At 42.2% G+C, this 13,430-nt stretch overlaps 1 protein-coding gene across 1 annotated transcript in view; it reads right to left on the reverse strand.

Moving 5' to 3' along the window:
- Nucleotides 1-2,162: 2,162 nt before the first annotated feature.
- Nucleotides 2,163-13,430, reverse strand: part of LOC103122411 (protein kinase, DNA-activated, catalytic subunit) — a 94,175-nt gene continuing 82,907 nt past the window's right edge. Inside the window, exons 40-48 of the mRNA XM_060202189.1 lie at nt 11,596-11,663; nt 10,552-10,772; nt 9,576-9,668; nt 6,657-6,746; nt 6,327-6,398; nt 6,040-6,241; nt 4,883-5,068; nt 4,219-4,358; nt 2,163-2,408 (exon numbers count right to left, since the gene is read on the reverse strand). Of these exons, the coding sequence (XP_060058172.1) occupies nt 2,204-2,408; nt 4,219-4,358; nt 4,883-5,068; nt 6,040-6,241; nt 6,327-6,398; nt 6,657-6,746; nt 9,576-9,668; nt 10,552-10,772; nt 11,596-11,663 (1,277 nt within the window). The 3' untranslated portion in view covers nt 2,163-2,203. The remainder of the gene's footprint in view (nt 2,409-4,218; nt 4,359-4,882; nt 5,069-6,039; nt 6,242-6,326; nt 6,399-6,656; nt 6,747-9,575; nt 9,669-10,551; nt 10,773-11,595; nt 11,664-13,430) is intronic.

The raw sequence follows: 13,430 nt of genomic DNA on the forward strand, positions 1-13,430 counted from the left end.
TGGGGAAGAGAAAGACACCTGCTACTCATGAAGGGTCTTCTCTGCAGGGCTGGAGCAGGGGCTTGAACCTGGCTCCTTGCATATGGTAGCATGTCCACTCAGTTGGATATGTCCTCACACAGCCTCACAGACAAGAATTTTCAACTGACACACACACATTGTCATGCCAACTTCCTTTTATGCAGTCATGCTGTAACTTTCAGTGACAGATAGCCATTTAAAGTTACTTTTATTGAAGACGACACCTGCAGATATTGTTTCACCACTAATGAAGCTTCCCCACTACAAGTGGGGACTGGGGTCTTAAACATGGTAACGTGCACTCAACTAGGTGTGCCACTACCCAACCCCAAAACGGTTACTTCAAACTGGAAAAATACAATAAAATCTTAGGCTCGGAGGCCAGGTAGTATATATAGTGCAAAGCACATGGATTACCACACACACACACCTGCAGGGGGCCACTTCACTAGCAGTGAAACAGGTCTGCAGGTGTCTTATCTTTCTCTTCCCCCCTCTGTCCTGTCCAATAACAACAATGAAAAAAAAAAAGATGCTTCTAGGAACAGTGGATTCATAGTGCAGACACTGAGCCCCAGTGATAACCCTGGAGGCAAAAATAAAATGATCATAGGCTCTCGGAATGGGCAGGGGATGTCACTGTGATAGTGCAATGATTCTAGAACTTTGGAGGTGGGTGTGGTGAACCTTATACACCTGAAATTTCACTATACTGCAAAACCATTGTAAAATTTTCATTCCTCCCACCCACCTTTCAGATAAAATAGCCAACTACTGGATAGTTTTATGCAATCTTGAAAACTAGAATACATGAACTTGCAAAACAAAAAAGTCATCAGAAGCAAACTTTCTAAGAACTATGGTCATTATCTTTAGGAAGTGAGAGGGTGGGGATACAAATTTTATCAGAATACACACACACACATTTTGCCTCCAGGGTCATTGCTGGGGCTTAGTGCCTGCGAATCCACTGCTCCTGGAGGTCATTTTTCTCCCTTTTGTTGCCCTTGTTGTGGTTATTATTGTTGATGTCATTGGTTGTTGGGAAGACAGAGGGGAAAGGAAAGACAGATACCTGCAGACAGGGAGCTGGGGGCTTGAACTGAGATCCTTACACATGCCATGTGTGCTTAATCCGCTGTGCTACCGCCGGACCCCCATAAAAATATTTTATAATATGAATATTCTGCTTTTGAAACTGAGCTATAAACTACTTTTAGAAAAAAAACTTTACTGTTTTTAAGAGTTTCCAAATATAAATGTCTGCATAAAATAATAGCAAAAGGGAGTCGAGCAGTAGCGCAGCAGGTTAAGCACACGTGGCACGAAGCGCAGGGACTGGCGTAAGGATCCCTGTTCAAGCCCCCGGCTCCCCACCTGCATGGTAGTTGTTTCACAGGCGGTGAAACAGGTCTGCACATGTCTGTCTTTCTCTATCTGTCCTAACAACAATGGCAATAAAAGGGAAAATAAATATATATAAAAAAACAATAGCAAAGTTTAAAAAGTTAAGCTTTAAACAGTTTCAAGTATGTGGCGGGATAGAGATTCTGTAAATAGAAACTTTCTTCTTAAATACACGATTCCACACCTCTCCAAGGATGGAATTCACTTCAGATGGAGATTTTTGTGCTATCCCTATGTCACACTTGGAATTCTGATTACCCCTAGCCTGGGAAGCAAAGTGCATTTATCGACCTTCCTAACTTGGCACTTGATTTTTCTACTTGGATCCAAGACTGCTTCATGAAATGTCATTTTTAACCAGAAGGTCTCTTCATAGCTTTCAATATTGTTCTTACGTGTCTGTTGGCTTTACTCTTATAAAGTCTTAATGATTGTCTTCTGCATGTTCTTTCCAGTATGCCATGATTACCAATGAGAACACGACATGGAATATCCAGTTACAGCATTTATTAAGACAGCTGGTAGCACATGTGATGTTATTTCCTTGATGTATAATGTGTATGACTGTGGTCATATATTTTTCTATTACATCTCTCAGAACTGTAAGATTTGGTTTAACATTTTCATTCATGATCTTGATCAAACCTATGTTCCAAGACTGTATTACTAACTTGATTCCTTCTCTCTAGTGCTTCGGGAAAAATCAGTTCATCAATGAAAATTTAGGACATGTCTAACCACTCAATGCGTTTTAATCTGTAGGCTCCCCTAGACCTCACATCCAGGGCTCCCATCCTTCCCAAGTTCGGCCCAGAATATTGGGGTCTGTTGCCTGGTCAATCAGACACTTCACTTGCGCCTCTTCTGAAAGTCCACTCTCTGGCTCCTGGGCACGAATGTTGTGATCTTTGCTTCCTCGAGCCACAGCTGTAAAGTCTCCAAAGGCAGGTGCCTTCTCATGGCCCAGAAGTAGCTCATCACTGGGAAACATAATACAAAATGACATGCATTAGCTGTGCTTTGTTGCCTGTACTCCTAGATCTGCTATCCAGATGCTCCCTCTGTAAAGCATTTTCTCTTGCTTGTGTGCTTAGGGTTAGAATTGCTGGCCGGGTCAAATGGTTATTATATGTTCAACTTTTTCAGGAAATGCCTGATTATTTTCACATATCCACCAGCAGCACATTAGGGCTCCACATTCTCCCTAAAATTCGTTGTATTTTTGTTACCATTGAGGCTTCACTGTGATAACTTTCACTTAACGAAAAAAAAAAAAAGAGCACAGCTGCCTTCAATGTATGGGGGGGGTAGAAGCTGGTTTGCATGCACATTATCTGGGTAAGCTAGCTTTCTGGGACAGAGGTTTTAGCCACCAGTAAATATAGTAGTAGTTCGTACATGTGCAACATTATTCTGTACAGCACGTTAACCCCCTTCACGTCCTCCTCCACCATCATGATCCAGGAACTATTTCATTTTTTAAAATTATGGTAATCTGTGGGAGGCTGGGCAGTGGCGCACACATTGTACTGTGTGTAAGGACCCTGGTTTGAGCCCCTGCTCACATCTGCACAGGGATGCTTCACAAATACTGAAGCAGGTTCCTATCTTTCTCTCTTTGTCTTATTGACTAATAAGTATCTTCCATGTGGTTATTTGTGTTTCTTCTAAGTTACAGGGATTCTGTATATAAGCTGCTAGTCAGCACTATATTCTCTTTGGGTTGTTCTTTTGACTTTCTTGATAGGATCCTGTGACGTACAGAATGTTTTAAGTCCCTGGGCCACCACATGAGAGATGCTGCAGTGTCTCTCACCCTCTGTGTAGAGGAGAGGGGAAGAAAAGTCACTAGTAACAGTGGCATCATGTAGGCTCAGAGGTAGCCCCAGTGGCAAGAAAAAAAAGTTGACTTAGATGAAATTTGTCTTTTCATGAAGATTTACCCTTTCTTACTTAGTTTTGGCTTCCACACTTGTGTCAATGACCCACGGGCAGATAGCATAATGGTTACGCAAGGAGACTCTTCAAAGTCCCAGGTTCAATCCCCTGTACCACCATCAGCCAAAGCTAAACAGTGTTCTAGTTAAAAAAGCTTCACAGGTGGTAAAGCAGGTTTGCAGGTGTCTATCTTCCCTTCTCTCTGTCCTATTGAACATCAACAACAATAAGGGCAAAAAAAAAAAAAGGGCCTCCAGAAGCAATGAATTCATGCTGCAGGCACTGAGCCCTAGAAATAACCCTGGGGGGGCAAAAAAAGAAATAAAATCACAGATGGTTACCTAACTTTTTCCTTCTTATGAATCAATTTTTAGAGTCTAATCTAGTTGTCATGTAATAGGATCATGTCTGCATTCTCCACACCTTTTATAAACCCCTCATATATGTAAAAATATCCTTATAATTGAACTGAAGTCTATAAAGTCACAGGTCAAGGACACCAGTTTCACGGATATAGACCTGTGCCCAGATTAGAAGTCCTTCTCTATAAGTCATGGTCTCAACAATGATGCTTCTGGGGCCACAGAGAAAGAGTTCACTGGGCTTGGATGCAGGGCAAAGCTCTGGTTCTGAAAAAAAAAAAGTGTGTGTGGAAGACAACGTAATGGTTTACAAAAAAGACTTTTGTGCCTCAGGTTCAGATGTCCCAGGTTCCATCTCTCATACCACTATAAATCAGAGCTGCGTGGCGCTCTGCTTTAACAATAAAACTAGTGCTATTGTCAAAGGTTAAATATAAAATACTCTGCATTTCATTTTAGAAATACTTAGTTTAAACAAGTAATAACTTACCAAGTAATAACTGCTGGATTGGCGCCTTCCAATTTTCTTTTAGCATAATGTATTTTCTGCTGGGGGTACCAATCTTTTTCAGCTATGTTTATCCCTTGAATCCATGAGCCTCCTTTTTTCAGCATTTTCTGTTCAAAATTCTAAAGGAAAAGAATGGGATTTTTCTTGGCTTTTTATGAAAGCATATATATATAATCACATAGGTTAAACAAGTAGTGGTCTTGGTGGTGAACTTGGAGCTTTTGGACATATTTTTAAATTGACAGTACACCTAACAGTGATGATGAACTTGAAGAGGATTAAAGTGTCTCCTTACAAAGACTACCTGAGATTTAAGAGATGATTGTCTGGGGTGGTAGAATAGCGGGGTATGAGTCCCTGATTCCAACCTGTAGGGGGGAAGCAAGTACTGCAGGTGTCTCTCTCTCCCTCTCTAAAAAAAAAAAATGCTGCCAGGCACAGTGGATTCATCATAGAGGCAGAAAGCCACAGTGATAGCCCTGGTGGCAAAAAAAGGATTGTCTGGTTTTTGTGTATGCTCCTTCTGAGAAATGCTGTATAAAGCCATGTAAATATTTTGGTGAACACAATCTGATGGGATTCTACATCTCGCTGGAGGGGATAGAGGGAAAAGCACAGGAAACATACACAGAAGTGGCCTTACCTTCCAGTCGAAGGAAGGCTCCCTGACAAACACATCCATGGTGCTAAGCAGCAGGTCGGGCCGGGAGCGGAAGGCTCTCAGGGCATGAACCATGACACTGTATGTGATGCCCGTTTCCTTCATAGGCAGCATCAGGTTGACAAACTGGCGAGTCAGGCGAAAAGGCATCAGCTCAGGGACTGGTAGCTAGAGAGAGAGAGAGAAAAAAAACATGCCAGTAGTAAGGTCACTTTGCCTCAAAGCAACAGGCACCAACAGAAGAGCCTCCCACTTAGTCTTCACGCTATGTGAAAATGAGACTTTCTCTTTACTTGAAGTCAGCTACACAGAGGGAACCAGTCAGTCATCCCTGTAAAGCAAAAAACCTGTTCCACCACACGGACACAGGATATAGAAGTACGATTGAAAATGTTGAGTTTGCGGCCAGGGAGGAGGTAGAATGCACAAGTGGTGACATCTGCGGGAACACTGCTCTGGGCTCACTCTCTCTCCCATAAATCAGCTTTACAAAGCATTTTTGATCTGAGGACTTCACATAACTGCCCTATCTCCTCCCTTTATATAGAAATACATTGACTCTGACCTAGAAGCTATCCTTTAAAAGCGTAAGACAGTCAAATCTGATTTGTTTAAACTAGAGCACTACTACATTTACAGTGGTGCTGGGGACTGAGTCTGAGATCTTGGAGCCTGAGGCATGAAAACTTTTGCGTGGCCATTATGCTATCTTTGAAGCCTAACCTCAAATTTATAACCAGATGCATAGGTCAAAAACTGCAGCACTAATGTCCTTTGGCCCATCAGGGTTTTGAGCCTGCACAATTCCACTGTTCCTGGCAGACTAACAATTTTTTTTTCCCCTTAAGATTTATTTTACTTAGTATGCAGGAGCTTCAGTCACGGGGGTCCAACGCTCTATCACACTAGCCATCTTCCCAGCTGTGACGCTTCTTTTTTTTGTAGAGAGAACACAAGATCTCTGCATGAAGCTTCCCTTTTCCTGTCTAGAACCCGGTCCTTGCACATAGTAAAGTGGGCACTCTACTGGTTGAGCTCCCACCCCCCTTCATTTCTTCTTTAATTTCAATCCACTCACACAGGTGTGTTGAAATGTCCTGAACAAGTCTAACCTGCTTTACGGGGCTAGACAGGCCTACCTGTGTAGCTGATCCAAATGCATGTCCAAAGTCGATTCCGATCACACCGCCCGTCTCCATGCTGATCAGGAAGTTGTTCAGGTGCCTGTCCCCGATGCCTAGCACCCAGTGGCTGACACACAGCAGGGCATGAGAGCAGGCGCAGTGGGCACGCAGAGCCAGGAAAGCCTCGGGGCCCGTGCTCATGGCCATGAAGGCCCGCCTGCAGGAAGGGGGCATGGTTGCTATGGGCTCTGTCCACCCTCCCCCCAACCCCTTTAAGGCTGTACATCCCAAAATACAATTACTTTAGCAGGTCGGATGGCACTTTACTTTCTCTTTTTCTGAAAGATATGACTGTTTCAGTCCGATTTGCTTTCCTGTGGTTAAATGATAGGAGACATCTGATTAGAGGAGACATCTAGAGCCTTGAGGTTTTACTTTGTTTTGACTAAAGCACTGCTCTGGCTTACAGTGGTACTGAGGATTGAACCTCATGGTGACACATGCTTGACAGCCCAATAGCCTCTCTACCCCCGCTGCTAAAGGGTCTTAATTTTGAAACCAAAATGTCAAAGCTATATTTTGGTCATATCTCCAAGACAAGTAAAGACACAGCTTTAAGTGGCAACACTTACTTGTACATTGACGTGTAGGCGCTAAGATCCATTCTGCCTGACATCTTTCTCAGCCAGTCTTTGTATTCAAAACATGGTGCTTTGGAATCACTAACAAGTAGGAAAAAAAAGAATCGGCATCTTATAATTTCAGAGGCAAAGATCACCAGAATTCATTGAAAACAGTAAAAATGTGGAGGGAAATGTGACTTTTACTCCTATTTCCAGTGATTCTGGCATCCCAATGGTCACTCCTAGCTTTGGTTTCTTTAGGAGTGGTTATTTCCTGAGCAAAAACTTCAGGCACAAGACAATCAGCAACAATACACAAAAGACCAGAGTAAGCTATTTATGACCTAGGCATATAATTCTACAACTCTGGTGCTAGAAAAGAACATTAACAGCAAGAGAGGGGCTGGATATACCTTACCCTGTAGAGCACAGTATACCATGGACAAGAACCTGGGTTCAAACCCCTGGCCACTGTGTGCAAGCACTTAGACAGAAAAACTTTACAAATGGTGGAGCAGTGCTTTGCTTTCTCCTTCTCTATCTTTAAAAAAAAGAAGGGGAGTCGGGCAGAAGTATAGCAGGTTAAGCGCACATGGCATAAGGATTCCGGATCAAGCCCCCGGCTCCCCACCTGCAGGGGAATCATTTCACAAGCAGGTGTCTTGGCTTTCTCTCTGTCCTATCCAACAACAATAATTACAACAGTAAAAAAAAAAAAAATTTAAAGGTGGCCGCTGGGAGCAGTGGAATCATGCAGGTATGGAGCCCAGTGATAATCTTGGTGGGTAAAAAGAAGAAAAAAGTAGCAATAGATATTTGAGTTATATTACAACTAACACACAAAAAGACCCAGAAATTATTTGTGAAATATGGATTAAGTCTCTTTCATCATGATCTAAAAACACAGCCACACTCTTTCTTCACTGCTTCCAGTACACAGATATAAATTAAAGACAACAAAGTCTTTTTCTTAAATGACAGTGAATTTGAAAAGCTGTTTTCAATAATACTTAACAGGAAAGGAACAAGGCAGTATCTGGGCAGATGGAAATAATGGGACATTTCTAGGTCTAACCACTTTTGGATTTGTGCCAAAAGTGTTAACAAATTTTCTTAAAAGAAAAAAAAAAAGCCTTAAAGATAGAATAAATCCACATGTTCCTCAGTAGTTCAGCCACTTAAGATGACTCTTTTCTGATTTGTTACTAAATCAATTTCATAAACTGATCATGCCATTGTAATCTAAACTTCTTTAGTTTTCAGTTGGGATGAAACTCTTTAGATTGGAAATCTTAAAAAAAAAAAAGTGATGAACTTAGTATTAAGTGGCCAGAAGCACCCTGTTTTCAAAAGATAGGTGGTGGGAGGTTTGCAAGGAGACAGCATAATACAGTTATGCAAAAAGACTCCCATTCTTTAGGCTCCCATTACATTGGGGAAGGCTTCAGTGGTGTCTTCCTATCAGAAAAAGTTGATTAGAGCAGTGACATGAAGACTGGGTGTTGACTAATAAAGCACTAGGGAGCAGTTTGTACAACTCTCCTCCTAACAAGTACTTTTTTTTACTTTCTGGGTTGATGGCACTTGCTACTGATTCCCTCCACCCTTCAGGTCTGAACAGTACAGACAGAGCCGGAACTTCCAACCTCAGGAAGAACTGCTCCTCTGCTCACTGTCCTCGAAAGAGAGCAAGCACCCCCTTTGGAAATGAAAATTAGCCTTAGAGCTAACCATGAGCATCTCCTCTCCTTTCAGAATGTCTGTCAACATTGTCCTTACTTTTCTATGCGGAAACAACCAAATTGACCTTCTGATTAAAAAAATGTATGTATTGATATGGCAGTAGAGTAGAGGATTTGCATGTGAGGTCCTGAGTTCAATTCCCAGCACTGCATTTTTCCAGTAGTGTTCTGGTTCTTTCTCATTAAGACTGACAAGATAGCTCACCTATAGAGGGCATCTGCTTTGCCAGGTTTGAACCCAGCTCCCACTGCACAGGGGAAACCTTTAAAGCAGTGCTACTTTTCCCAGTCTGAAGGAGAAAAACAAAAACCTTAATCTTTAGAAACTATAAGGCATCTATATCATGATCTAGGAGTGATCACCAATAATCCTAGTTACAACATGTACATGCTGTGTGATCCCATCACAAGATACTTCTCTGGCTTCCTCATCAATAGGCTTCGTAGTAAAAATACTCACCTTGTAGACGGATGTAAGAAATAAATTACTTCATACACATCTAAAAATAACAGAATAGGGCTGAGCACACAGAAGTTTAATCAAATGCTAGCTACTAATAGTGGTATTATTTCCTTTCCCAAAGTTAATTTTTTGGGGGAGGGTCATCTCTGGGGCTTCACTACTCCAGGCTTTTAATTCAGATAGAGGGAGAGGTGGGGGGAGACCCATACTACCAAGGTTTTCTTCAGGCTGGGCTTGAACCTGTCGCTTACATGGTAAAGCAGTGCACTTTCCAAGTGAGCTGTCTTGTCAGCTCCAAAGTTAATACTTTAGAGGATCTAGGCTCAAGCTCAGGGAAGCCTCACTGGCAGTGCTACAGGTATTTGTGTCTATCAGGATAAAAAAAAAATGTGGAGAAATATGCAAATAGTGTTGGTGATCGATGGTTCCATGCATGAGCATCCATCTGCAAGGGGGGAAAGAAACTTCGTAAGTGGTGGAACAGTGTGGTAGGTGTCTCCATCAAAAAGAAAAACGTCACCAGGGACCAGTGGAGTCTTGCAGGCACTCAGCCTCAGCACTAATAACCCTGCTGGTCTACTAATTAGGTCAAGGGGGTCCCCAAATATCCCTAGCAACAGAAGGCATAGGAAAAGTGAATCAGAATGAGTTGATATTGGGAGGCTGCAGGCCTGGGTGCACATCAAGACAGAACAGAAAGAGAGTAGCCAGTCTCCATGTTACCTTTGGTAACCTGCTTTCTCCTCCTGGGACATGGTATTCAAGAGAAGCTCCTTCAAGGTCAAAGTATTTTCAATCCATTCGATTAATCCTATTCTGAAAAGGAGAGCACAAAATATATAAGCGGAAGTGCAAACTGCTCTTTAGTCCTGTTGAATGAAAGGAAGATTTTTCCTTATACTACAATAAAAAGCATGGAAGGTTGGGAAGATAGCATAGTCGTAGCACGTCAGCCTTGCATATTTAAGACCCTAGGTTTAATCCCTGGCACCACCATACGGCAAAGACCAACAGTGCTTTTGTTTGTGTCTCTGATAGAGACAGAAAGAGACACCTGCAGTACTATTCCACCTCTTGTGAAACTTCCCCACTATACGGGGGCACTAAGGGCTTGTGCATGACCACCAAGTCCGTTGTCACAAAACAAAAAAAAAGGTGTCACAGTTGCCAAAGTGATACTCTGGGAGTCCGGCGGTAGCGCAGCAGGTTAAGCGCACACGGCGCAAAGCACAAGGACCAGCATAAGGATCTAGGTTCGAGCCCCGGATCCCCACCTGCAGGGGAGTGGCTTCACAGGCAGTGAAGCAGGTCTGCAGGTGTCTCTCTGTCCTATCCAACAACAACAAGGGCAACAAAAGGAAAAATAAATAAATAAATAAATAAGTGATACTCTAGTTCTCTCTCCCTCTTTAAGAAAAAGTCATGGGAGGTGGTACAGTGCCTAAAGCCCTGAGTTTTATCTTTGGCATTGCACATGACAGAGTAATTTAAAAGGGGCCTCTCCTGCTGTCCAGACATAGAATGCTATTTGCTATGGTCTGGTTGAGCCTGAAAAACACTACAGCCATTAATTACACATGATTATGTAAATTCTAGAGTGGGCTTCTACCACACAGGAAGTCTAACTTCCAAGTGGCCTTTAGTCGGCCTCTTGGAGGAATCCGACAGCACTGAAATGCCCACAAGTGTGGAGTAGGACCTGGAGGTCATGGGGACCACGTGGTAGGTTTTCAGCTGCAGGTTCCTCTGGCCACAGGCAGCATCTGAGGACAAGATGCTGTTCATGACTTGGAAGAGCTGCTCAATGCGCTGGTCCTGCCGCAGGTCCTCACCGCCCTTCACCAGGAAGGGGTACTCCTGCTCATCGTGGCCTCGGATAACAATGCGCTTCGGCTTCCTGATAGAAGCCATCACCTTCACCTACAAAAATTCAGGAAAGAGTTTTAGACGCAGTCTCAGAGACAAGCCCATCACATCACTGCCGTGGCCACAGAAACACTTTCTTTTGATTACAGAGCACTGCTCATAGATTTTTTATATGCTTACTTTTTAGTAGTTAATTCAATTTGATTCTGCATTTATTTTATAATGAATACACACATGTGCTTTTCTTTTAAAAGTCACCAGCATTATTGTTAGAGTTCCATGCTTGCATGACAACTCCACCCCCAGAAGACTTTTTTGATAAGTCAGACACCATTCTACCACTTGTGAAGCTTCCTTTAGTAAGGTCAAGTGTACACTCTACTGGATGAGGCAGCCCCCTATAGCTGATCCTTTACATCCTTCAATAGAACTATTAAATAAAAAACTGGAAACATTATATTAATAAGTACAGTAAAGGAATTGAGATGAACATGAGAAGCTATATTTTCTTTTCAAATTATTTTATTTATTTATTTTCCCTTTTATTGCCCTTATTGTTTTTATTGTTGTATTTATTATTGTTGTCATCATTGTTAGATAGGACAGAGAGGGGGAGAGAAAGACAGACACCTGCAGACCTGCTTCATCGCTTATGAAGTGACTCCCCTGCAGGTGGGGAGCTGGGGGCTCGAACCGGGATCCTTACTCGGGTCCTTGCGTTTTGTGCCACATGCGCTTAACCCACTGCGCTACCGCCCGACTCCCTAGAAGCTATATTTTCTTTAGCAAAACAACCCTATCATTTTCATCTGAAGAAGCAGATACCACACACACTAATCTAACAGTGATGATCGGGGTCACTGATGCTGGCACCTACCCGCTCATCGAATCCAGCGATTCGCACGTGGTATTCAGGTAGGGGCTTCCCTTTGCCATCATACTGACCTGAGAAACAGAAGAATCACTTAGGCATAGCTTGTTAAAACACACTGACTGACTGATCTAAGGGCCTGAGAAGTGACGCTGAAGATAAGGTGCTGGACTCTCAGGTGCAAGATCCCTGGTTTGATCCCTGGCACTGTATATTGCCAGAGTGATGTTCTAATTCTCTCACTAATGAATACATCTTTATTTTTAAAAATTTATTAATACAACACAGAGAACCAGAGCATCGTTACACCACATGCTGTGCCAGGGATTCAAAATTGGAAACTCATGCTTCTAAGTTCAGTGCCTTACTCATTGTGCCACTTCTAGGGTTCCCAATAAATGTTATTCTAACAAAATGTTTCACTTTGAGTTTTCATTGAAAATTTAACTTAGGTTTCCTTTCCTTCTAAAAATATTGAACTGACATCATTGCATTATAACGGCAAGATAAGCTTTAGGCATGTGTACACACTACATTCAGTTCACCACCTCCATGCCAAGTTAGTCAGAAGTGATTCCTTCTACTTGGTTCAGCTTTCTTCTCATTTTCCTTCCTGATAATGACTCATTTTAGTCTTAAAAATTTTTGTTTTTAAAAAACATTCATGAGATAAAAAGGTACTCTTGCAGTGTTGGGAACTGAACCTGAGACTTCATGCTTTGAAATTCAAGCCTCTATCTACTGCTCTTCCCCATGCTTTTACTTCTCAATACTTCTCAGTTTGCTTCCAATTTTTTTTTTAATGTTTATTTCCTTCCTCTTGCTGCCCTTGCTGTTTTATTGTTGATGTTGTCATTGTTGGATAGGACAGAGAGGGGAGAGGAAGAGAAAGACTGACACCTGCAGACCTGCTTCACCACTGTGACTTGTGACTCCCCTGCAGGTGGGGAGCCAGGGGCTTGAACCGGGATCCTTACTCCGGTCACTATGCTTTGCGCCACGAGCGATTAACCCGCTGCACTACCACCCAGCTCCCTGCTTCCAATTCTAACCCACATAGTCAACGACTGCCACCTCTCCAGATTCAAAGGAGGTCTTGAAACTTTACATCAGGCTCAACCTGACACTGTTGACTGGCTACGGAAGAAGGGCAAACGCTAGAAGAAGAAGAAGTGCTTTAAATGCTTCTTTAGAAACTTACTTCATATGCAATGCACAGCTTCTATTAACAAAGACAAGTGTTTCTCCTACTCTATTCTTTCCTTTTTATTCACTAGAATGAGAACTAACCAGATTAAAACTTTTTTGGGGGGTGTGGAATATATATATATATATATATATGGCTGCTGTGTGGCTGGGAGGCAGTGCAGTAGGTAGAGGGTTAGACTCTGGAACATGAGCTTCTAAAATCAGTCACCAGCATCACATGTGCCAGAGCGATGCTATGGTTCTCTAAGCTCCCACCAACTGATAAATGGAAAAGCATTTTTTAAAGGAAAACTTCTGTTCATATTTGTTCAACGTGCTGTATCTCTGTTCTCAATATTATAGTCCTTTTCCTAAAGGCAAGCTATTTACCTTACCATTTCAATATCGGACCAGAATCTACATCTGTATCATACTTCTCATAAGTTATTTAAAACACAGCATGGCGTGCTCACTGGAGAAATCTATGATTTACCAGTTTTTCTGAACACTGTTCATAATCAAGAATAAGAGATGACTATGTAGCAAAGTGTAATACTTCATAGCAATTTTGAGTTTTCTTTCATGATGATGGAAAATAGTGACATTTTAAATCTTAGGAAAAAACAAAAAACAACCAACCGAACAAAAAAACC

Source organism: Erinaceus europaeus, chromosome 1 (assembly GCF_950295315.1).
Source record: "Erinaceus europaeus chromosome 1, mEriEur2.1, whole genome shotgun sequence".
NCBI classification, from domain to species: domain Eukaryota; kingdom Metazoa; phylum Chordata; class Mammalia; order Eulipotyphla; family Erinaceidae; genus Erinaceus; species Erinaceus europaeus.